Source organism: Pongo pygmaeus, chromosome 2 (genome assembly GCF_028885625.2).
Source record: "Pongo pygmaeus isolate AG05252 chromosome 2, NHGRI_mPonPyg2-v2.0_pri, whole genome shotgun sequence".
Taxonomy (NCBI): Eukaryota; Metazoa; Chordata; class Mammalia; order Primates; family Hominidae; genus Pongo; species Pongo pygmaeus.
In genome coordinates, this window is record NC_085930.1 from 157,614,938 (window position 1) to 157,638,777 (window position 23,840).

General features: G+C 37.3%; 1 protein-coding gene across 2 annotated transcripts in view; it reads left to right on the top strand.

The window, feature by feature from the left end:
- Nucleotides 1-23,840, top strand: part of CPB1 (carboxypeptidase B1) — a 69,334-nt gene that overhangs the window by 29,097 nt on the left and 16,397 nt on the right. For both annotated transcript variants that reach the window (XM_054482278.1, XM_063662325.1), the window contains 6 exons: nucleotides 8,004-8,244; nucleotides 8,352-8,427; nucleotides 14,844-14,968; nucleotides 21,052-21,151; nucleotides 21,240-21,341; nucleotides 22,189-22,290. In XM_054482278.1, the coding sequence (XP_054338253.1) occupies nucleotides 8,174-8,244; nucleotides 8,352-8,427; nucleotides 14,844-14,968; nucleotides 21,052-21,151; nucleotides 21,240-21,341; nucleotides 22,189-22,290 (576 nt within the window). In that variant the 5' untranslated portion in view covers nucleotides 8,004-8,173. The remainder of the gene's footprint in view (nucleotides 1-8,003; nucleotides 8,245-8,351; nucleotides 8,428-14,843; nucleotides 14,969-21,051; nucleotides 21,152-21,239; nucleotides 21,342-22,188; nucleotides 22,291-23,840) is intronic.

A 23,840-nucleotide genomic window follows, 5' to 3' on the forward strand; every position in this document is an offset into this window, starting at 1 on the left:
ATGGTTTGAACAGTTAGCCCCCTTTGATTGGCCAAAACTCAGTTATTGGCACAAGTGTAGGTTACATCTGTATACACCTCTATTTAGTTTGTACTTCAGTATGTACAGGGAAACCTATAGGCCAAACTTAAAATATGTAAGTAGTCAGCTTTAGGCTTAACTTGATTTAGCATACTCGGTATCTAACAGACACAAATGCATGTACAAAGTACTTGAACTTCTCCAAGTAATTAGAACTGTTTCCTCTGACTTAACAGGAATTACTCATTCTCTGATTTCTCTCTCTTCCCTGGTATCATCTGGCCATTTTAACAGAGAGGAAGACAGCCTTCTGTTTACTCCTTACTTATCAGTTCTAGGTAGCACTCAGGTTGAGAGAATGGTTTTTCCAGAATCATCATTTGGCCCAGTTGTTAAACTCACACCCTAAAAGAAAAAAGAAGAGTCAAGAGAACTACTCCTTTAGTTTTTGTGCCTGTTTGCCTGCCTGGCACTGTAGGTCTTAAAGAACACAATTAAGCCCTTTTCATCTCTGAATACCCCGTAACAATTAGCTGAAGAACGTTAACATTGAAATCACAATAAATTCTTTGGTTTTGAACAAGAGACCACGAATCCACAGGGCCAGATGTTTAAGTTTACATAATTGTAATTATGTACTCTGTCTAAAGATCCCAAAATGTGTTCTCAAAATAACTGGTCTGAATTGATGCCTTTGAAGAAAATATTCCGGAGCCAAATGCACTGAAATCACAGGAGTGGTCGTAAGTCTTCTAATTTTAGCTGGACTTGGTTATCCCAACCCTCTACTGTGAGACATGCTTGGGAAATAGCTGTATGGCAGAGTCCCTTTTTGATGATTTGTAATGCATATTAAAGACTCCAAGAAACCTTACGCTAAAGGAGCTTGTTTGTTTTAGTTTAAAGCAAACATATTTGACCTCAGAACCCTTTTCTACTTAATATTATGGAAGGCTTGGGGAAATCCTTTTCCAGAAATTGAGACATCACATGGGATAAATTATCACACCATGGACAGTTCAGAGAGTCTCCAAAATCTCACGCTGTTACATGAAACACAAACAGACACAAAGGTGCCGCTTGCCTTATTAATCACTAAACTTTAAGTAAAAAAGAAATTTAAAACATGTACGTGAAACGGAAAGCAGAAATTTCAAAATCTATGGAAAAATTATTGTGTGCCTGTAGAGGCCAAGGAAGAACTTCCCCTTCGCCCTCAGAAGTTTTGCTGAAAAATCAACTCACAAAATGCAGATTACCTGGAGAAAAGATAAACAAATGTATTAATGTGCACACAGGGAAGAACTACAGACTGATTACTCTCCACCTTCCAATGGGGTTCAGAAGGTCAAATGCCATCTTGAGGTTACAGAAAGAATGAGGGCTTGGACTATGACAAAACAGGTTATGGGAGGGGAAGAAGAAGAGGCAAGGCTAGCAAAAGTGGCCTTGTTATGCAGATGAAACCTCACAGGTAGCAGCCCTAAGAGGGAAGAGATAGTAAATGTTTCTTTCAGACCTTTAAAGGGGTCAGACTCTTCAATTAATCTTTCCTAGATCTGGATAAATGAGAGAAGGAAGGCCTCATAGAAAAACTGGCTGCATCAATGTGGATTCTCCACAGATGCATACTTCCCCCACGAAAGACTTTGCAGGGCTACTTCTGTTTGCAGGCCTTCTGAACAGACAACTCAAAATATGTCAAAGAAGTATATTTGGGGGAAAGATATTTTGATTTCCCTCACATCTAACAAAAAAAAATTTAATTACTAACTGAAAATCTTAATCGCCCTCCACTTGGAATCACAGTGTATGGATTGAGATAAACATTCCAGTGTGTTAACAGTTCCAAGTACAGCACACCACAAGCCATCTACAAATAATTATGTCCTCCTTTAGTGGATATTGGTCACTCTTTTTAGCTGTCCAGATCTGAACCCCACACCCTAAGACTGGGGAATGCTCTAGCTAAGGAGCCATAGGAGGCAGAGACACTTCCTACCATCAAAGTTAAAGTCAGACCCTCACTTTCCCAGCCTCCTAGTAGCAAGGGCACTAACCTCCTATGACTTTCACTTTGACTTGGAAGCTGGTGACAAACAGAAGTGAGGATTGCTCAAGATCTCTTCTGGAAAGGGTGGCAACAGCAGCAGCAGTAGTAGCTGCATTAAGTATTTTGCATGGAGTTTATGCCAGAGTTCTAGGGATGATCCTGTTACCCTGGCCTGGCAACCCAGCACATCCCACCATCCTGACCACAAGAATTGGTTCCAGATAGAGAGGCACATGTCTAAGTTGGTCCACTGAGATTCAATCTAAATATTTGGTTTAGAATTTGAGGGAAAAGACCGGGCATGGTGGCTCACGCCTCTAATCCCAGCACTTTGGGAGGCCGAGGCAGGCGGATCACGAGGTCATGAGATCAAGACTATCCTGGCTAACACAGTGAAACCCCATCTCTACTAAAAATACAAAAAAAAAAAAAAAAAAAGTAGCCGGGTGTGGTGGCAGGCGCCTATAGTCCCAGCTACTCGGGAGGCTGAGGCAAGAGAATGGCATGAACCCGGGAGGTGGAGCTTGCAGTGAGCAGAGATTGTGCCACTGCACTCCAGCCTGGGCAACAGAGCAAGACTCAGCCTCAAAAAAAAAAAAAAAAAATAGAATTTGGGGGAAAAAGAAATTATCTTTTCAATAGGGTTACCAATCCACTAGGATGCAAAACTGTACTTATTAGTGGCCATTCTGTAACTACACGACACAGGTGACCAAAAATAGAGGCCTAGGCTTAACAAACATTGTAACTGCCCAAAGGGTTCATTTTGCTCACTGCCCAGATAGAGTCAATTTATCAAGACAGAGGAATTGCAATAGAGAAAGAGTTTAATTCACCCAGAGCTGGCTGAATGGGAGACCGGAGTTTTACTATTACTCAAATCAATCTCCCTGAAAATTTGGAGACTGGGTTTTTTTTTTTAAGGATAATTTGTTGGGTAGGGGGTCAGGAAGCAGAGAGTACTGATTGGTCGAGTCAGAGATGAAATCATAGGGAGTCAAAGCTATTTTCTTACGCTGAATCAGCTCCTGGAGAGGGCCACAGGATCAGATGAGCCAGTTTATTGATCTGGGTGGCACTAGCTGATCCATTGATTACAGGGTCTGAAAAATATCTTAAGCAACAATCTTAGGTTTTACAATAGTCATATTATCCCCAGTAGCAATTGAAGAGGTTTAGAATCTTGTGGCCTCTAGCTGTTTGGTTCCTAAGCCATAATTTCTCACCTTGTGACTAATTTGTTAGTCCTACAAAGGCAGTCTGGTCCCCAGGCAAGGAGGGGGTTTATTTCGGGAAAGGGATATTATCATATTTGTTTCAAATTTCAATTATAAACTAAAGTTAGTTCACCCTACACTCAGGAATCAGGAATAAACAAGAACAGCTTGGAGGTCAGATGCAAAATGGAGTTGGTTAGGTCAGATTTTTTTTCACTGTCATAATTTTCTTGCTGTTATAATTTTTGCAAAGGCAGTTTCAATATCATCAACTAAACCTGTGATGTCAACACTATTGCTAAACTTTTTAGTTATATAAATAACAAGTTCTCTCTTTTAGCTAGTTTACTTTTAGTTTTGGTTGCAAACAAGGGGAAATTAGGAAAGTGAAGTGAAGAAAGAACCCAAATTGGGGTTGATGGATTGCAAAAGTTGAAGCTAGAAAGACATTAACAAAAGCCAAATCCAAAAGGCAAGGTCAGTGGGGAGGAAAATACATAAAGCAGAACAGTGAGCAATGAGGTTAGAATCTGGAAGAATCAGCAACAGAATAAAATGTGGTGTACGAAGCAGATTACATTAGGACAATTTAGAACAAATCCATGAATAATAAGCAAATGTGATGTATCATTTTTGTGGTACCCAAAGCATAGTATAAAAAAGACATCCTATGTGTCTATGACCACACCACCCTGAATGCACCCAGTCAACTGATCTCAGGAAAAAACATTTTATATGTACACCACTCGATCATTAATTCTGAAAATAGAGAAGATTCTAAGAAGTTAAAAGGAAACTCAATTCTAAGAATATATACATGGGTCAGAGTAAGATGATTTTATGGCTTCAGATAAGTTTATAATTTTTATTTATGTAAATTTTCATAACCAAAAGGGAATTCTGGAACGTATGTTTGCTATTAACCCAAGGGAAGAATAAAATTCTACTTCCTAGGAAAGCAATATTTGTCTTCATATTATTCTCCCTATAATGTCATTATTGAACAATGCCAAAATAATTTGGCTTTCTTGTGAAAATGTCAGATTGTCATTATTTCTATATCCTTCCACTCAACAAAGTACTTTGCACTTGCTAAAAAACAAATTAAAGTGAATGAGACAGTTTGATATCTCAAGGAGCTTGTAATCTCAGGGAAAGGAGAAAGCTTCACAAATATTCAACTCGAATACAAAAATAAAGAAACAATATGAAGAAATAAAAGCAAAACACTATGAGACTATACAGAAAAGGAAATAATTAACACCCACAAAAGAATCAGACTTGTCAAAGTCAATGAATTGCCTAAATTTTCAACTTTTTAATCAGTTGTGTTGATAGAGTATCAATATATAGACCATTTATATCCTTTATATCCAGAAGGTTATGTAATTAGGCTTTAATTTGTTTAATAAAAACATTTTCATCGAAGCATTCAGAACATCAACAAAACAGCTGTAACTTTTTTTTTTTTTTTTTTGCAATTACAGTGTGGTATTCAGTTAACTGAACAACAATTATTTTATATAAACTGCATCAGAGACAACTGAAGATGAAAAAACTACCATCCTCATATATAACTAATTTGGGCTGTGCACTGACAAGAACCTACTTTAAATTTCCACACCCATTTATAATCCCAGTACTGTGGCAGGCAACGTTAGTGTCTATTGAAAATACCACCAGGACAGGACAATCAGAAGATACATTTAGTAGTGTGTTAACCATACAGAAAAAGATAGTATGCAGTTTAAAAACTTATCTTAGGCAGCCTTACCTTTCAATATTTTCTTTAAAAGGAGTGAGGGTTTACAGGGGATTTAAATGCTTTATAGACAAGGGGAACAACTTGTACTAGAGCCAACTTATCATTATCTTCTTCATCTTCAACTTTTCCTCTTTCTCCTCCTCATCCTTTTCATCTTCTTCATCTTCCTCTTCCTTCTTTTTCTTGCTTTTTTCAGACTTAATGACTCCTGTTTTTGCTACATCAGGCTTTCCTTAGCCCAGAGTGCAACAATATCCTTTTCATATTATTCTTTCAGCTTCACGGCCTTCTTTTCGTAAATCTGCTTGTCATCTGCAGCAGTGTTATTTCCTATCTCCCCCAGTTTCTTTACAACATCACTGATGGATAAACCGAGATGTTCTTCTTTGATCTGGGGACAAAATCAGGAAAAAGGCTGAAAGTGGCCTCTTGGGCACATTAGGATCCTTGAACTTTTCTTCCCCCTCTTAGGAAGGATATAGGTTTTCATTTCCTTTTCACAACAGGCCCTGTCTGCCGTTGCCATGTATTCAAATTTTCCTTTCTCTTTAGCAGAGAGGGTCTTCCACTTCTCTGAGTGCTTCTTACAAAACTCTGAGAAATCGACTGAAGCATCTGTGTGCTCCTCCTGGCAAATTTGCACAAAGATTGCATATGATGACATTTTGTCTCTTGGCTTCTGAGGATTTCCTTTGCCTATGTTTGGTTATTTTTCCTCAGTGAGGCATGGAGTCATCTAGTGCCTGACCAGCTCTCACTTGTTCTGGCACTTTCTCTATGGATCTCAAATTATGGTAATGGCTCTTTAACTTTTAAAAAAAAATGTGTTGTACGCAGATTTTTGCCTCAGGTGAAGTGGAACAGTCAATACTGAAACTTAAGGAAAAAGCTGCCTGTCTGTCTATGGCAGACATTGATGGTTAACTATTGTTAACAATATTAACTATTGCGCAAACTCTACCATGGCCTGCAAGGAGGAAGTCTAGGGTAATTCTACCATCCATAACAACCTTGGCCAGTGAGTTGGGGCCGACCTTAATGCCTCCCAGGGCTAACGTGATGTTTAGTGCATTTTGTGTGTGTGTATGACTTAGGATCCAATCTAGGATGTCTCTTTAGTCTTCTTTAATCTGGACTAGTACTTCAGCCTTTATCCTTCATAATATTGACATTTCTAGAGGGTAAAAGTCAGTTTTTGTGAAGGATGTCCCTCATTTTGGTTTGTCTCCTTGTTTCTCATGATAAACAAATTTTCTTAAAGGTTAAAGAGCCATTACCATACATTACGATCCATAGAGAAAGTGCTAGAACATGTGAGAAAAGCCTTTTCAACAAATAATAGTGGATCTACTGAATATCCATATTTTAATAATGAATGATTCGTATCTTACACTAAAGACTCATCTTACATAAAGACCCCAAACTACAAATCTCTTATAAGAAAAAAAGTAAGTGAATGTGTTTGAGACCTTAAGATAAGGAAAATTCCTTTGAAAAAATGTAAAGGCACTAATTATAAAAGAAAAATGTTGGTAAACAAACTTTATCAAAATTAAAAACATCTGTTCATCAAAACATAACACTAAGAAAATAAAAATGCAAGCCATATACTGGGAAAAATATTTGGAACATATATTTCTAACACAGGACTTGTATCCATACTATATAAAGAATGGCTACAACACAAGAATTAAAAGACAACCAATTTCTTTAAAAAGGCAAAAGACTTCAATAGATGTTTCACAAAAGAAGATTTACAAATGATCAATAAACACATGAAAAGATGTTCACCACTACTAATCATCAGGGAAATACAAGTTAAAATTAGAATTAGATACCACTTTACACTCATTAGAAACACCAAAATTAAATACTAAAAATAACAAGGTGTTGGAGAGAACACAAAGCCACTAGATACTGATGGAAGCTTAAAATGGTACAAACCACCATGGGAAAATTGTTTAGCAGAATTTTATTGTGTTAAACCTAGATTTACACTATTGCTTAACAATTCCACTCACATGTCCACCCCCTTAAATGAAAACACATGCCAAGAACTTGTACAAAAATATTTATTGCAGCCTTATTAACAATAACACAAAATTGGAAACAATATAAATATATATCAACAGCAAAAAGCTAAACAAATTATGACATATCCATACAATGGAATATCACTTATTAATAAAAAGGAATAAACCAATAATACCAACAAAGCCGAGCACAGTGGCTCATGCCTGTAATCCTAGCACTCTGGGAGGCCAAGGCAGGCAGATCACTTGATGCCAGGAGTTCAACACAACGAAACTGCGTCTCTACTAAAAATACAAAAATTAGCCAAGCATGGTGGTGCATTCCAGTAATCCCAGCTACTCGGGAGTCTGAGGCAAAAGAATCACTTGAACCCGGGAGGTAGAGGTTGCAGTGAGCTGAGATCACACACCACTGCACTCCCACCTGAGTGACAGAGCGAGATTCTGTCTCAAAAATAATATCAATGGTAATAATGGTAATACAAACAAAAATACTGATAAATCTCAAAAACATTATCTTGAATGAAAGAAGCCAGAAACAAAGGAATATATATTGTATAATCTCATTTACATCGTTTAATACAGGCAAAATTAATGTATAAAGCTAGAAATCAGAGTAACATTTGCCTGAGAGGAGTACAGAAATAGACTGGAAAAGTGCTCAAGGGAACTTGTTAGGGTGATGAAAATGTTCTATATCTTGCTTGGGATGTTTATTACATGGGTTTACACATTTGTCAAAACTCATCAAACTTTACACTAAAATCTGTAGAATTTATTGTATGTAATTCTCAATTCAAAACAGAAAAAAATACAAAATAGATTTTATTTAAATCTAATTTACTCTCAGACTAATCAAGTTCTGATCCAAATTAAATAAGTTGAATTTGAGAGTATTTACTCTATTTCCACAGGTGTTGAGAGAGATACCCTCTCAGACTTTACACAGCTACCAAGGCAACAATGCCAGGAAAACTATTAATCAAGATATGATAGTTCCTGTTTGCAATCAGGAGAAGAAAGCAAAGAACATTCAGGATTATAAAAGCAGATGAGACCTACCCACTAGACCTGGTCAGACACAATGTTGGCGCTCTTGGTTCTGGCGACTGTGGCCCTGGCATCTGCTCATCATGGTGGTGAGCACTTTGAAGGGTAAGTAAGCCATCTTTAAGGAGCAAGTCCTTCTTCCTTGCTAGCTCCAAAATTTGGACACATTACTCATTTCAAATTTTCTGTGCTTCTATTATCTCACTATTCAGCGAGAAGGTGTTCCGTATTAAAGTTGAAGATGAAAATCACATTAACATAATCCGCGAGTTGGCCAGCACGACCCAGGTAAGTAACAGTTTTGATTTACTTCACATCTAATTTAAAATCTTAGATCGCACTCTGATTCCAACAATGGAAAAAAATAACATGAAATATTAACTATAGCACTTTTGGTAGCAAGAAATAAAAACTTGGAAAACATTTAGTGCCATAATGTCTTCTTTTTCTGCCTAAATTAGATTGCCATAAGCCCTGTAGTATTATAAATCCATGGTAACTTTTAAAAGAGCTGACAGTGTGACAACTGGATGAGTTGGAACTGTCACGAAGGTCACAGAACATCTAATGTGCAGTCACTTTCCTTCTGAGGCAAAAGAGAAAAATGATCAACTTGTATATTATTGAAAAACTGGGCTTTTGTCCAACTTCAAATTCATTTCCACATCCCATGTATCATCTGTCCTCTTTGATTTTCTTTCATTCCAAATCAAACAGCTTGGGTTTTCATGACCTCGATTCAGGTCCCTTTAATGATATGACGTGAGCGGGAAAAAGAAGGTAAAAAGCCATGAGTGATTTTCACACTTTTCTTTTGCTTTCAAAAAACTGACATCTCTGTGCTAATTTTTTAATCCACTATATATGAGGTGAGAACTGACATTTTAAACTGTATATATAATGTGGCAGGAAGCTATTGCTGACCACAAATACAGTAGTTCCACTTGGGCCAATGCTGTTTCTTCATAAATATATAAAATAATCTGCTAGCTTATACACACACACACATATACATATATACACATGTATAGTCATTTTGTAGCTTTTAAGGCATAGAGGAAGGAAGAAGAAGGTGGAGAGTGTCATAACCACAGTCTTAGAAGTTCAGAATTGAAAGAAATATAAACTCATCTATTCCAGCAATCCACTCAAATCTGGAATTTCCTTCTGGGAAACAGCATCCCCAGTTACTACCCCTGGTAATACCTGTTTGAATACTTCCAGGCATAGTTCGTATACTACTTTTTGGAATAGCCCACTTGCCTTACAAATCATTCCAACTGTTTTCTTCCTTATTCTGAGCTGAAAGCTTCCTTCTCTAACTTTGACCTGTTGGGCTTAGCTGAGCCAAATATCATGTTACCTCTAAGATTTATCTTTTTCAAGCTTTCCGTAATTTTTCTTAGCACTGGTTTACAGACTCTTGATCATTCTGCTCACATCTAGATACAGCTCAGTCTTTCTGTCTATATTTCTTTTTTTAAATGTAGTTACCAGAATTGACAATGGACCTCCAGGTGTGCTCTGATTAATATATACTACAGGGCCATTGCTTGCCTTCATTTGTAAAGCAGACATTTATTAATGGTGCCTAAGATTCTTTTTAGCATCTTAAACAGTCATAGAACACTATGAGCTTATATTAACCTGTGTTCAATCAAAACCATTAGGTAATTTTTTTTCCTCACATGAATCACCCTCAAACAGGATATCCCTCCTTTTGTGCTTACCTAATTGACTTTTTTCACCTAAATGTAGGATTTTAAATTTACACTTTTAAGATTTATCTTGACAGCCTGTTTTCAGCATGTTGAGATCTTTTAGAAAACTAATTCAGTCATCCAGGGCAATAATTCTTCCCCCTATCTTTGTATCTCCAACAAGTTTGATAATCATGTCTTTTTGACTTTTATCCTTGTCACTGATAAAAGAAAACATTAAGTAGGTCAGGAGTCACAGAATTAGAGGCCTTCTTGATGTTTCACTCATTCAGTACATATTTATCATGAATCTCCAATGTGCCAGACATAGTGTTAAGCACTGAAGAGATTCATTAACCTATTCTGCTTGCATAAGTTTACTCGACTACCCAAGCTAGGGGGGTGTTACCTAGTGGTAACTCTGCCTGGTGCTTTCTGGTTTATAAAGAAAGATATCAATGCAGAGACTTCATCAAATGCTTTACTAAGATCAAGATTCAACATTCTACCAGGTTAGTGCTCTCATCCAAAACTAAGGTGAAGTTAATTGGGCCTGACTTATTCTTGCTTTAAACCATACTGGCTCCCAGAGACCACAGCTTCCTTTCCTCAGCATTCACAATCCATCTGCTTCCAGTTCACTCTGCAGCTTTGCCAGAATCCATGCCAGGCCCCAGCAGCTCCTGCTTCTGGGCTTCACCTGTTTTCTTGTTTATAAAATCTAAAACTTGCCCCCTCTACTCCCCAGTGAGCCCTTCAAGCTCTGATTCTTCCAAGATTGCTGAGAAAGTTCTGCAATCACATCTGCGGTATTTTTTTAGTTATCCAAAATTCAGCATTTCATAGTGGTTAAGAGCAGACAGTCTGGACTTAGACTGCCTGGGTTCAATTCCTAGCCTTACTACTTGTTAGTCAAACTTGGACACCTCTCTGGGTCTCAACTTCCTCATTTGTAAAATGAAGATGATAATACTATTTACATAGGAGATTGTTGTGAGATGTAAATGAATTAATATAGATAAAACACTTAGAAAGAACTTAAATAGTAAGAATTATATGTGTTTGCTCTTATTACTATCATTAGATCTGGGATTTTGAATACAATTTATATGGCTAGTATAATCAATCACCTATGTCCTCATCTACCTTGGGCCTCAATGTTCTCTTTCCAAAGAAGGTATTTCTGTTTAAATCATAACATGAAAAAATCTGTACTTATCCTTGTGGTAATTTCATCTCTCAGTAGTAATAGAATAAACAAGGAATAGCGTAACTCTCTCTTGGAAAAGACAGAAGCCAAAAAACAGTTAAATAGGGCTTCTTTCTTTCCTCTGGCTGCAAACATCATGCTTTAGCTCCAAGCAGTGGGACACATATTTCTTCTTTATTCTTTTATTTTCAACATGATTGAAATGAGATTTTCATTCTCCTTAGCAGTTATGGGAACAGCATATTCTGGGCTGTAGCCTTCCTGATAAGATCATTACAAGGGCATCCAGTCTTTGTATTCATCCTTGGCCATGTGTCCTTCCTCTCAGCTTTTGAACATGTCCTTTTAAATGCTGAATATATTGGGCAGATCTGTGACCACACTGTACTCCAGCAGCCCTTCTTTTCTAATCTATAATTGAATAGTAAGGATTTTATTTTATCTCCTCACAATCAGAGTTGTGCCTGTTCCTTTATTGAAGGCATTCAACATAAAACCTATTCACTTTTCTCTGGACTGTCTTGAAGTCTGTGTTTCTCAAATTTAAGGTGCATTTTTCTCTATGCCTGGAGTAACATGGTTACTGTCTTCCAATGTTCTTATCATTCCTACTGTACCAGTAAGTTCCTCCCTGCTGTCTGGAATTGGGGCTTGAGTAGAAGTTGTTTTCTTTTCCAACAAAAAAGGAAAATTTCACCAAGATAAATGAAAAATCTATCAGATGTTTGACTTATAGTCAAATGCAATGTGAAGAAACAAATTCATGCAAATTTTTGAAGAAAAAAAGATCCCCAACACCAATATTTATTTTTTTATTGGCCAATCTTATTCCTGGAAAAATTTCAGGTTGGCATGCTACTTTATCTTGCTTTTAGGCTAGTTTTACGAGATATTTTAGGAAGGATTCTTTAGTTGTTAGGCAGCCGGCTGATTAAATTGATATTCTTATAATGCTATCATTTAAAGATATCTCTTGATCATCCAACAAATGTTCTATATGGTTCTTTGTCACCTTTATAATTTTATAACTTCAGTTTTCTAACTTCATAATGTATAGTTTAATTCCCTACATCTACATCCTATATTTCACTCCATGTTTATATTTCAGACATACATCTCATTCACAAGGTCCTGGTAATTTCTGAAATTTATATTTATCACCTTATGTTATTACTTTGACTTTATTACCTATATTCATATTTGGTACATTGGTAAACAGCTGTGAGGCTATAGCATTGCTCCTGATTTCCAGCCATATTTCTCCTAGGAAGTACCAGAGACTAACTCCAGTATAGTGGGTCTGTGTCACACATGCAACACTCCAGAGTGTTGTATGTTGACGGATTTGCTATCCTGGTTTTCTCCATGTCAAATGGAAATTTTTAAGCAACCTCAGGTTAGGTCTGTAAGTTTCTGTCAAATATATTTATGAGATTTGTTTGCCCCCTTTTAAAGAATCCATAATGCTCACACTGTAATCTTAAAAGTAACACTTTCTCTACATATATATACTCTTCTAATATTTGGCAGAGTAGGACCAATGGGTAAGAGCTTAGGAGGATACAGATGGCAATTTTCAGTTTAATATTAGAAAGAAAACCATTTATAAGAAATTAAGCTGTTCTGAAGTGGCACTAGACATACACAAGGTTCTGCTAGAACCACCACCAAGAACATCATGCCAAGCATTTGATGCTTTGAGTGGAAAGCTAGCATCTTAACACAGGCTCTTCCAAAGCAGACCCTGAGACAAAGATTCAAGGGAAAGAATTTTATCTGGGAAGTGCAGGGAGCCCTGGTAAAGAAGTGGGGAGTGCTAAATAGAAGTAAAGGCAGCCAACAAAGGAAACAGTGTTAAGCCAGCTACCACAGAGGACAACTGGAGGTAAACCCACAGGGAAACTCTAGGAATGTGTACAAACAACACACTTCAGAATTATCCCACCTGAGAGGTGAAGGAGTTGGAGTAGTTCAACATTTGCTTTTCAGGATTATTGGTTGAACCACAAACAGTAATTTCCCTGGTATCTCCTGTCTACCTGGAGCTGATAATTTGGGTTTTCCCAGTTCTAGAGGAAAGAGCCCTCAGGTACAGAGAGGCAGATCTTAGCAAGGGCAGTACACTGAGCACAATAAAAGGTCCCAGCAATTATGTATCAGCAGGAAACTGTCTGGTCAGCTACAGATACGTGGAGGACTTTATGTACTTTGCCAATTCTCAACCTTGTTGTCTATAATAAAGACATACCTCTCTCTCCCACCACACCATAGAATGACAGGTGTTTATTAGGAACACAAATTCAGAGCTAAGTTTCAAAAATATGCTTTCTCTTATAATGTGCTTATCGTCATTGCCCTTCTCTCCACAATGTTGGCTAACTAGAAGTTGTCACCAGCCCCTTGCTTTCCCTGTCCTTATCTTAGCATGTCTTTATACTTCCTCACTTCATTTAACCTTTCATCCTTGACTCACTAGGTCACCTTCTACAGCCAATGCTTATCCAAACATTGATACTCTATCCTTTCAATCCCTTTGTGACAACCTCACTCACGCTTTTTTCTTCTGGAACACCAGTATCCCTGCCTCCCATTGCCCTGACATTCCTTATGGGCCTGATTCGTGACTCACCACCTCTAGATTTCTACAGTGGTTTGAAGCTTACCAGGACAGAATATAGGTTACTGGGAGCCCCACAAGTGTATCTGAAACTGAGATGTCTTATAGTATTACCTCGTCAGTTTCTGCTGCACAACCTCTAAGTCTGCCCAAACTCCCTTCCAAGTTTCCAATCAGTGGTCCTAAATATCACCATCAGACACATCTCTAGCCCCAAAGCAGTGCGCAAACATCCGAACAGAGATTGGCTGAGACACAGGGACAAAGAAAGACCCAATGTCAGGCTGACCTCAGACTTGTAGGCTTCCACTCAGCACAAGCAAGGAAGAGAAAAACAGACACCTACAAGACACAGTATGTTTTAGTTAATATTTTTCCACTGAAAAGTGATACTTAAAACCATACATCCACAGATTAAAAAAAAAAAAAAGATGTTTGGGGCTTCATCTTCTCTAATGTCTCCCCCATAAAGACAAAGGCCATGTTTGATTTGCCCACTAATGTATTCCTAGTCTCAGATACAGAGCCTAGCATATTGTAGGTTCTCACAATAGTTGATGAGTAACTGAATCAATGAAAATGTCAGTACATGACTGAATCCCCAAGAGCAATTTGTCTCCAGCCACAGTGCCAATATATCCATTGTGAAAAGATACCATTTTTCTTCCTGATGTATCCACCACAGGTCAGGGATGCTCCTGGTTCCACATATTACTATGACTTCCAAGATAAACTCATAAAATAAGTCCATTAAAAAGTAAAACAGCTTCATATTTCTCCATTAAATTTTGTAGTTCTAGTTAATTCATCATTCATCTGGCACATAGATCCATTACCACAACACTGCTATTCCAACAAGTTAGTGATCCAGAAAATCAATAAATAGAAAAGGACAGTTACAGAATACAACCAACTAGCACTATGGGAAATGATTATATGTTTTTTCATGTTCATTGATAATCAATCAAGGTTATGTATATATTTGTAAACACTTTTATCAACATCTAAGTGCTTGGTTCCAACCCTTGTTCACTCAAAGGAAATATTTTCAACAGATTTCATGGATGATTTGATTTTGAAAATAACTCAATTCAGTAGAGCAATAATGTGCTTGCAGATTATCATTCACCCATTGAATTATAGGTATCCAATATAGTTTATCTTGCTCTTTATTCAGGTTGACTTCTGGAAGCCAGATTCTGTCACACAAATCAAACCTCACAGTACAGTTGACTTCCATGTTAAAGCAGAAGATATTGTCACTGTGGAGAATGTTCTAGAGCAGAATGAACTACAATACAAGTAAGTTTATGTTTTATAAATATTAAAATTCTCTCCCATGCATGCTTTCATCTGAGCCTTTGAATAACTCCGGGAAGGAAGAAATGAGACCAAGACCAATGCCTTCCCCAGGACCCCACAAATAGGTAATGGCAGAGCTGGCCCTGGATTCCAAGTCTTAAGACTTCAGTTCTGATGGATTTTGTGTTTAGTTATTGCTCTAATGAAAATGGTTTTTATTCTTGAACCCCAAGTCTTCTGCCAGATATCTGACTTGGTCCATTTTACAAGCAATGTATAGAGTACAGGCCTAACCAATGGATACTCTATTCTCAGCTAGACATAGTTTTAACCCCAAATCTTATCAGCTCTTCTTTCCAGGGGATCAGCCAGACCTATTGTGAGTTATGAGGGCTATTTATGCTTTTTTTAGTAGAAGGATAAGTCTAGAGTCAGTCTGAATGGCCCTTCTGTCCTTTTTTCTCTAAAGTCCCACCACTATCTCTAATGGTAGAAGAAGGCATGGAGAGAAAGATGCAAAGAAAGGACTAGAGTAGTTGGCTAAGCTGAACCTGTCTCCCTCACTGAATACCACTTTCGTTCATCTAGGTCTTTCATGACAAGAATGTCTTCCTAAGTAAAGGCAATTGTCCATTTGCTGATCCAACAAACCAATATTGAATGTCTACATGTATCAAGTTCTAATAAGGACAGATATGGCCTCACATCCTTTAGGGGAAAACAGACTTTAAGTAAGGAATTGCAGTAGTATTTAATAGATGGAAAGAAGAGTAAAGAGCTGGAGTTCAGAAGAATAGACCAAGTCTAGGGGTCAGGGAGGGCTGTCCTAGGAAATGATTCTTCAGCTGAGAACTGAAAGATGAGTAGGAGTTGATTAGCCAGACAAAGACAAGGAAAAAACCATACTTTAGGCAGAGAACAGACCATATGCTAAGGCTTAGAAGTGGGAGAGACCATGCTAACCCAGGACATTTGCATAAGAGGGAAGGAAGAAATAAGGTCTCAAGTACACAGCAGAGGTCCTCCTCCAGGGGGTAGATTAGGGAGGAACAAAGACAAAGTCTTGGGCTCCAGTCCTGAACATTCAAATGTTTATCCAGCAATCCCCCATCACAAGCTCAAGTCTTCATTATGTTTTGGAAAAATGTAGCCTATATAATTTTAGCAGAAATTTCTCTTGTTTTTCACATCTTAAAAATGTAAAAGAATAGTATCTGTGCCAGTGAAGATGTCAGAATTGTCACCTATAAAATCTGTACCTCCATCAGGAGAAGTGGGTAGCATAGTGCAACAAGTAAAGGCTTTGGGAAAAAAACAGACTAGATTCTAATCCTGGCTTTGCACATTGCTGTGTGATTGTGGGTAATTTGCTCAACCTTTCTGAGCTTCAGCTTTCTTATCAATAAAATGAAGATATAATGCCTCTCTCAAAGGGCTGTTGTAAAAATAAAAAATATATATATAAATAAATTACAACTGGTATTATATTGCTGAGAATGCTGCTATGGTTTACTGTTGTACAAAGATATACGTTTTTTTTAAGAGTCAACAGTAACTGCTATGTTTAACCCCATTATCATGCCTCACAAAGCTTATGTGCTTTCTGCCTGAAGGAAGTGTCAAAATGTGACCTTAAGAATTGACTGTCTTTTTAAAACAAAGATATAACCTGGTAAGTCTCAAAATGTGATTAAGATTCATGTCTATAACATTTTGCTCTTTTTATTATACTGAAAAGGACATCTAAAATTCTAGTCCTTGGAGCCTTCAGTAGCATTCAAAAAGATGAGTTTCTTTGTAATTCTTTAAGAAAAACAAAGATCAGTGACCACAGATTAACCCTAGCTACCTGAATGTCTTAATTCCATCGTTATCACAAAACAGTAAAATGTTTCTGATAGAATTTCAATCTCTATTTAATCAGATAGAAAATTCACTTTCTTTTTTAGTGGTGAACTTTTTGGGAATTGTGTATGAATGTTGTCTCCTCTAGAACATAGGACATCCCCTGAGGGCTAAGAGCTTGTTAATTTTTGCTTCTCTGTTCGCTGCTTAGCACATTTGTAGCATATAATTTTCTAAATATTAAATAATAAGAAGTCCCTGGAAATCCTGGAGAAGCATACCAGCAATATCCTTGCTGGGGTTGCAAGCAGTCCCTGTGCATCCCATTATTACTTCATATGGTAACTAACTTGTATTTAGACGATTTCCGGCTGGCAAAAATTTGCAGTAGTGTTTGTATATAACAAGAGCCATCCACTGCACACAAGTTCTACCAAAATAACTTTTCAGATTTTTTCAGTGTTTCCAACCCTCTTCACCAAGACCTGTATTATTTGGCAGCTTTAATCAGATCCTGAATTATCATAGGAAAAAAATCAAAATATGTGCAAAAAGAAAGATAACTGTAGTTTTAAATGACAAAGTTTCACTCTTAGTAACAGAAAGACTAGGAATCAGATAGTGTAAATCTCCAACTTATGGTTATGAAGCTAAGTTGACAGAACTTTTAGGTGGCCTGCCCTCCATGGAATTCCTTGCTACAGACTGTAGAAAGATTGCTTTGCCCTACTTGATCCAGGGAGACTGATTGTTGCTGACACGTATATCAGCATTTTTCTGCATATTTCAGAGGCATACAGGAAGGTGTCCTAGGACAGCAATAGGCACATAGTAATGTTCTTCAACAACAGTGGGTACAAAGTCCAGGTACTGATCAAATATTCTATTTTCCAGAAATCTGAAAGGGGATAAAACTGAGTCATGTCTTTCTTTACTTCTCAGACATTGTGTTCCTTGCTTTTTTGGGAGTCCCAGTTATTTAATTTGCTTGTGTGTTTAAAAAAAAAAAAAAAAAAAAAGAAGTTGGATGGCACCACTATAAAACGAGCATATAAAAGTATAAAATACTATACATGCTTCTCTATTTTGGAGCTGTGAGGCATTGTTTTAATCTTCTAGAATGGAAGCTCATTATTTAGTAATAATATTTTGTAATATAGCTAAAGTAGTACTTTGTCCTAAATCTAATAAAATCAAATAACCACAGGGCTGGGAAGGATCATTTGAGGTCAGTCCCCCGCCTTCAAGCAAAAGTCAGCAACACATTTCAGCCTCACTCTGATGCTCTTTTGCAAGTTACTAGAGGATATTTTTACTCTTGGGTGTCATCTTCAGTTTAACTAACTGGTTTTTTATGCTTCTTTGTCCTGGATATTGATGAAAATGTTTAATATTTAACGTAGTAATAACTCTAACAGAATGTCTTAGTACCAAACAAAATGCCAGCCCCCACACAGTCACTGATCCTCCTAAATAATTCAAACTCGGCCAGGCGCAGTGGCTCACACCTATAATCCCAGCACCTTGGGAGGCCTAGGCAGGTGGATCACGAGGTCAGGAGATCGAGACCATCCTGGCTAACACAGTCAAACCCCGTCTCTACTAAAAATACAAAAAATTAGCCGGGCGTGGTGGTGGGCACCTGTAGTCCCAGCTACTCAGGAGGCTGACGCAGGAGAATGGCGTGAACCCAGGAGGCAGAACTTGCAGTGAACCTATATCGCGCCACTGCACTCCAGCCTGGACGACAGAGCGAGACTCTGTCTCAAAAATAAATAAACAAAAATAATAATAATAATTTGAACTCAAGGGTTGGGTGCAGGTAAGAGGATAGCAATATGTTCTGGAAGCTTTGAAATGAAAGAGGATGTCATTTTCTGGTCCTCTTGGGTTTTTTTTTTTTTTCATTCCGAGAAGCTCATCCTTATTAGGTAAGATTTGTTCTTTCACATTATGATATCGAGACATAATTGTCCTCTTAGCAGTTTCTGCCGGTTGATTTTTTTGTTTGTTTGTTTCCAGGTTTTTGTCTTGTTTGGCTTGCTTTGTTTTGGTTTGGTTAGTCTGTTTTTAGTTTTTTGTTATCCTTGAATATCATTTTTCTGAACTATTTTTTAGTTTTCCTCCACGTTTTCCTGAGTTATGACAGTGGTAACTGGCAAATTTTTATTTTTTTCATAAACTTGGAAGACATATATGTAAATGACTAAGGCTTATGGATTGGAATCAAGCCACTGCATTTTAGAATTGAAAAGGATGTTGAATATTTACTAATCAAACGACCCCCTTCTGAAACTTATGACATGAAGGTCCAGGGATTAGATGACTTTTCTAAAGCCAATTTATGGGTTAGGGAAAACTATGACCTTGATCTTTTGATTCCTCATTCGTGATTCCTTCTACTTCCACCCTATTCCTTAACAATTCAACTGGGATAGTGAATATAATTATAGTGCTGACTAAAATCACTGTTCCTAACTATAGCAGACAGACTGATGGTCCCCAAAAAACTCTATATCCTAATCCCCAGAACATGTGAATATGTCATGTTTATCACAAAGAGGAATTTAGGTTATAGATGGAATTAAGGTTCCTAATCAGCTGATGTTAAAATAGGGAGATTATTCTGGATTGTCCTATATGTCCACTCTAACTCATGAGTCTTTAAAGTGAAAGAGAGAGGGAGAAGAGGTCACAGTGATTGGATGTGAGGACTTTATCCGCTGTTGAAGCCTTGAAGGTGGAGAAAAAGGGTATGGCCCAGGAATGCAGGTGACCTCTCGGAATTAGAAAAGGCAAGGAGTTAGATTGTCCCCCTGGAGCTTCCCTGTTGATAACTCTTTTTTAGCCACACCTCATTTTTATCCCAGTGAGACTTGTGTTGGAATGCTAACCTACAGAACTATAAAATAATAAATTCATGTTGTTTTAAGCCACTAAGTCTGTGGCAACTGACAACAGCCATAGAAAACTAATACACTCACAAAGCATTGGCAGCTGCTCAATAGAAAATATTTCTCCATGGAATAACTTTTAAAATCTGCATTTTTTCCTTTTTAAATACTACCTTAAGATAGTTAAGACCTTAAGAAAGTGTTTGTCTTTTGCTAGGAAACAGATCCCAGTTAGTATTAATTTATTACACTTCCTAAAAACAGACACAAGTTCGTACCCAAGTTCACCAATTGAAGGAGTGACCAGGAGGAAGGTTCAGAGGATGTCCCTGACATACTTCATCAGAATGTCCTTGGGGCAACCAGAGGAGAAGACACACTTTTGATGTGTGTCTGCAATTCTCTGCATGTCAGATAAAATCATTTCAAGGTTTAATTGTGGATAATAGAAATTTCTGCAAAGTGGCCTCTGTCTGTAATATTCACAGTACTGTGATCAAGGATACTAATGATCATAAACTTTTCTCTCTTCCAAGCATACTTTTCACTCAAAGTAGAAAGGGAAGTGAAGTCTCACACACACACACACACACACACACACACATACACACACCCCTTCAGACTGGCCTCATAATAGAAACTATCACCTGGACAATTCATTTCTCTAAATAGGTAGGCCTCAAAGGTTTCTGTTACCACTTTTCATATTACCTTGCTACAGAACCATTATTAGATTACTTAAACCACCCAAAAGACAAGCAAATAGAAACTAGTTTTTTAAACCCATTCTTCTTTTACCAAGTAAATCTTCAGCTTGTTAATATTTCTGAATTTCCAGACAAGATATTTTTCTCAGAACCTAGAGACATGTCCAAAGTGACAACTCCTCCCATTTACCCAGGACTGAGTAGCTTCCTGGAACGCAAGACTTTTAGTTCTAAATTCAGAAAAGTCCTGAGGAAGAAAGACCAAAGATAGGCTTTGAGTACATACTGTTGTGTGGAAGCCCAAGGCCCTGACCCAAAATGTCCCAGGTACCAGGAGCAACCATTTTCCAAGTTTAAGATTCACAGATAGTCAAATACCTGAGGTTTGGGCTGAGGAAGATCCTACCTTGCTTGCACTCTCCAGTATCCTTCTTAGTGACTTACTCACTCTTTATGGTCAGTAACAGAATCTCTCTGGAGCAGCTGAAGGTCATCAGGAAGAACCAGAGGACAACATGAGAATTTATAGAGAGTGCAATGTTCCATCTACTAAAGCAGTGGCTCTGGGGTTTTATGTGTGTTCACTGGGGAAAAATACACTTATGTTCACAGGAACACCCACTTTGGTTCGTTGCAGGGTACTGATAAGCAACCTGAGAAATGTGGTGGAGGCTCAGTTTGATAGCCGGGTTCGTGCAACAGGACACAGTTATGAGAAGTACAACAATTGGGAAACGGTATGATGTGCACATGATTTAGACAGATATTGCTTTGGGAATTGAACCAAGAATGCCACATTGATCTACAAATGATTCCATTTGGTAGATAGAGGCTTGGACTCAACAAGTCGCCACTGAGAATCCAGCCCTCATCTCTCGCAGTGTTATCGGAACCACATTTGAAGGACGTGCTATTTACCTCCTAAAGGTAATCATTTTTAACCATGACCTTGCCATGTCTGAGGGCTTTAAATCAATGAATTCTAACACATGAACATCTGTTTCACAGACATGCTTATCCCAAACATTGTTATAACTCTTTCCTGCCTACATCCCAGAGGGAACCAGATTCCCCAGCTTCTTTTATCATATGTGGATTTTAAATCATTATTTTGATTTATTCAAAAGGAAAAATGCAATAAAATAAGAGAAGACCTATAAATTTAACCACATTCCTGTAAGCAATGTAAATGATTATCTGCCTTGATGAAATTCTTCTTTCCCAGCTGTCATTTGCAAATCCATTTGCTAAACAGGTTCATAAACTTCATGTCTATCAGACAACATTACAAAGTACATCAACAATTTGTTTCTGTCATTTTCTAACACCATTTTTGTCATGTAATTCTAATGAAGGAAATAAAAAGACAGGGAATAAGTGAAAGAGTAGTAAAAATTCTTACAAGATTAGCAACAATCATGATTACTTCTAATTACTCATCCAGTTGTCTTGGTCATGTCACCTAATAACAGCAGCTGAAAATAACCTCCACATGAGTACAATTAAGCAGGGTAATCAAGCATCATCTGAAAATATGAGCTTGTCAAGCTTAATAAAAATAATAAACAGCCATATAAGCTTTCAGCTCAAACACTGTGAGTCTAGAAGCGAGAACATACTGTGTTAGTATTATATTTTAATTTAATCATGGGATCCAGCTCTTGCTGCTGTCAGGTTTCACTTGTTGAGTCTCAAGCCCAGACGGGTAGTGGAGGTTAACCCCTGAATGTCCTATGATGAATCATGGTTTCCCTTTTCCTTTTGTTTGCAATAGGTTGGCAAAGCTGGACAAAATAAGCCTGCCATTTTCATGGACTGTGGTTTCCATGCCAGAGAGTGGATTTCTCCTGCATTCTGCCAGTGGTTTGTAAGAGAGGTCAGTGTGTAGAGTGGTTTTTGGCAAAGAGAAATGTATGTTTTAATTTTCAATTAATTCCTTAAAACCTAGAGAGAATAATAACACAGAAAAAAATACACAATTACAAGTTCCCAATTTTGGAAATTAGTTTCAACTTCCACCAACAGACCTTTATAAGGCAGAAAATTCTATTTATGGGCCAGGTGCAGTGGCTCATGCCTATAATTCTAGCACTTTGGGAGGCCAAAACAGGTGAATTGCTTGGGCCCAGGAATTGGAGACCATCCTGGGCAACATGGTGGAACCTCATCTCTTTAAAAAAGAAAAATTGTATTTATTTGAATTTCACTCATCTGAACTTTCTCACCCACATTTGGTAGAGAGTCCAACAACTAGCATAGTGATTGGTCATGTAACAGCTAATGGTTGTGGTTAAACCAATTTGATCATTATTTCTTGGCTAACAATCATTGTACACTTCAGATTAAAAGAAAAGAGTGCATAGTAGTCCTTACTCTAAATGATACTGTTTTTCATTCCTTATCATTCTAATAATAAGATGTATGTAAAAGCCTTTTAAAAACAAGTTTTAAAATATGCATGAGTCTCTACTGATATGTATAGATGATTCAATAAATAAAAGAGAGGCAAAGAACAACTCCTTCTTGCAGAAGAATTACAACTAATATATGTACAAAGAATGAGCAAAACATAAAATCATCACCAGAACATCACAGCAATAATCATGTCAGGCAAATCCACAGATGGAAGTAAAATTAGTGGGTAAAAGTTCAAGGAGAAACAGGATATTTACAGAGTCTAAAAGTTATCTCCTCGCAAAAAGTATTAATTATAAAGGGAAAACTTAGAGTGGATAAACCTAGCAGAAGGAACTACCTTAACTAAGTGATCAAGGTTAACATCACCAATAATAAATAAGACATATCAATATAACGTAGCTTCAGATATTATGCTGTGAAAAGACATATCACCTTTGTGATAATCTTCCTTAAAATGAATGACCTCCCTTTAATCGTAAACAAAATTTAATTTTGAAAAATAATTTAGACAAACTCAAAGTAAGGGACATTCTGCAAAATAAACTGACCAGCACTCTTCAACAGTGTTAAAGTCATAAAACAGAAAAAGACTGAAGACCTGTCACAGATCAGAGAAGACTACGGAGATGTGACAAATAAAGGCAATGTAGGATCCTAGATTGGAACCTAGAATGGAAAAAGGACATTAGTGGATAAACTTGTGAAACTTGAATAAAGTCTATAGTTTAGTTTATAGTATTGTATCCATGTTAATTTATTGACTTTAATAATTATACCATGGTTATGTAAGATGGTAACATTCAGGAAGCCGGATGACAGGTATGTCGGAACTATTTTTGCAATTCTTCTGTACATCTAAAATTATTTCAAATTTAAAAGTTGAAAACATTGAAGTGCTTTAAATATATAAGAATATTATTATATACAACATAATTTTTTTGTGAAGCACTTCCGTACATATTTGTTATGTAGTCTTGGTTTCTAGACATTATGTATCAGATTGGCATC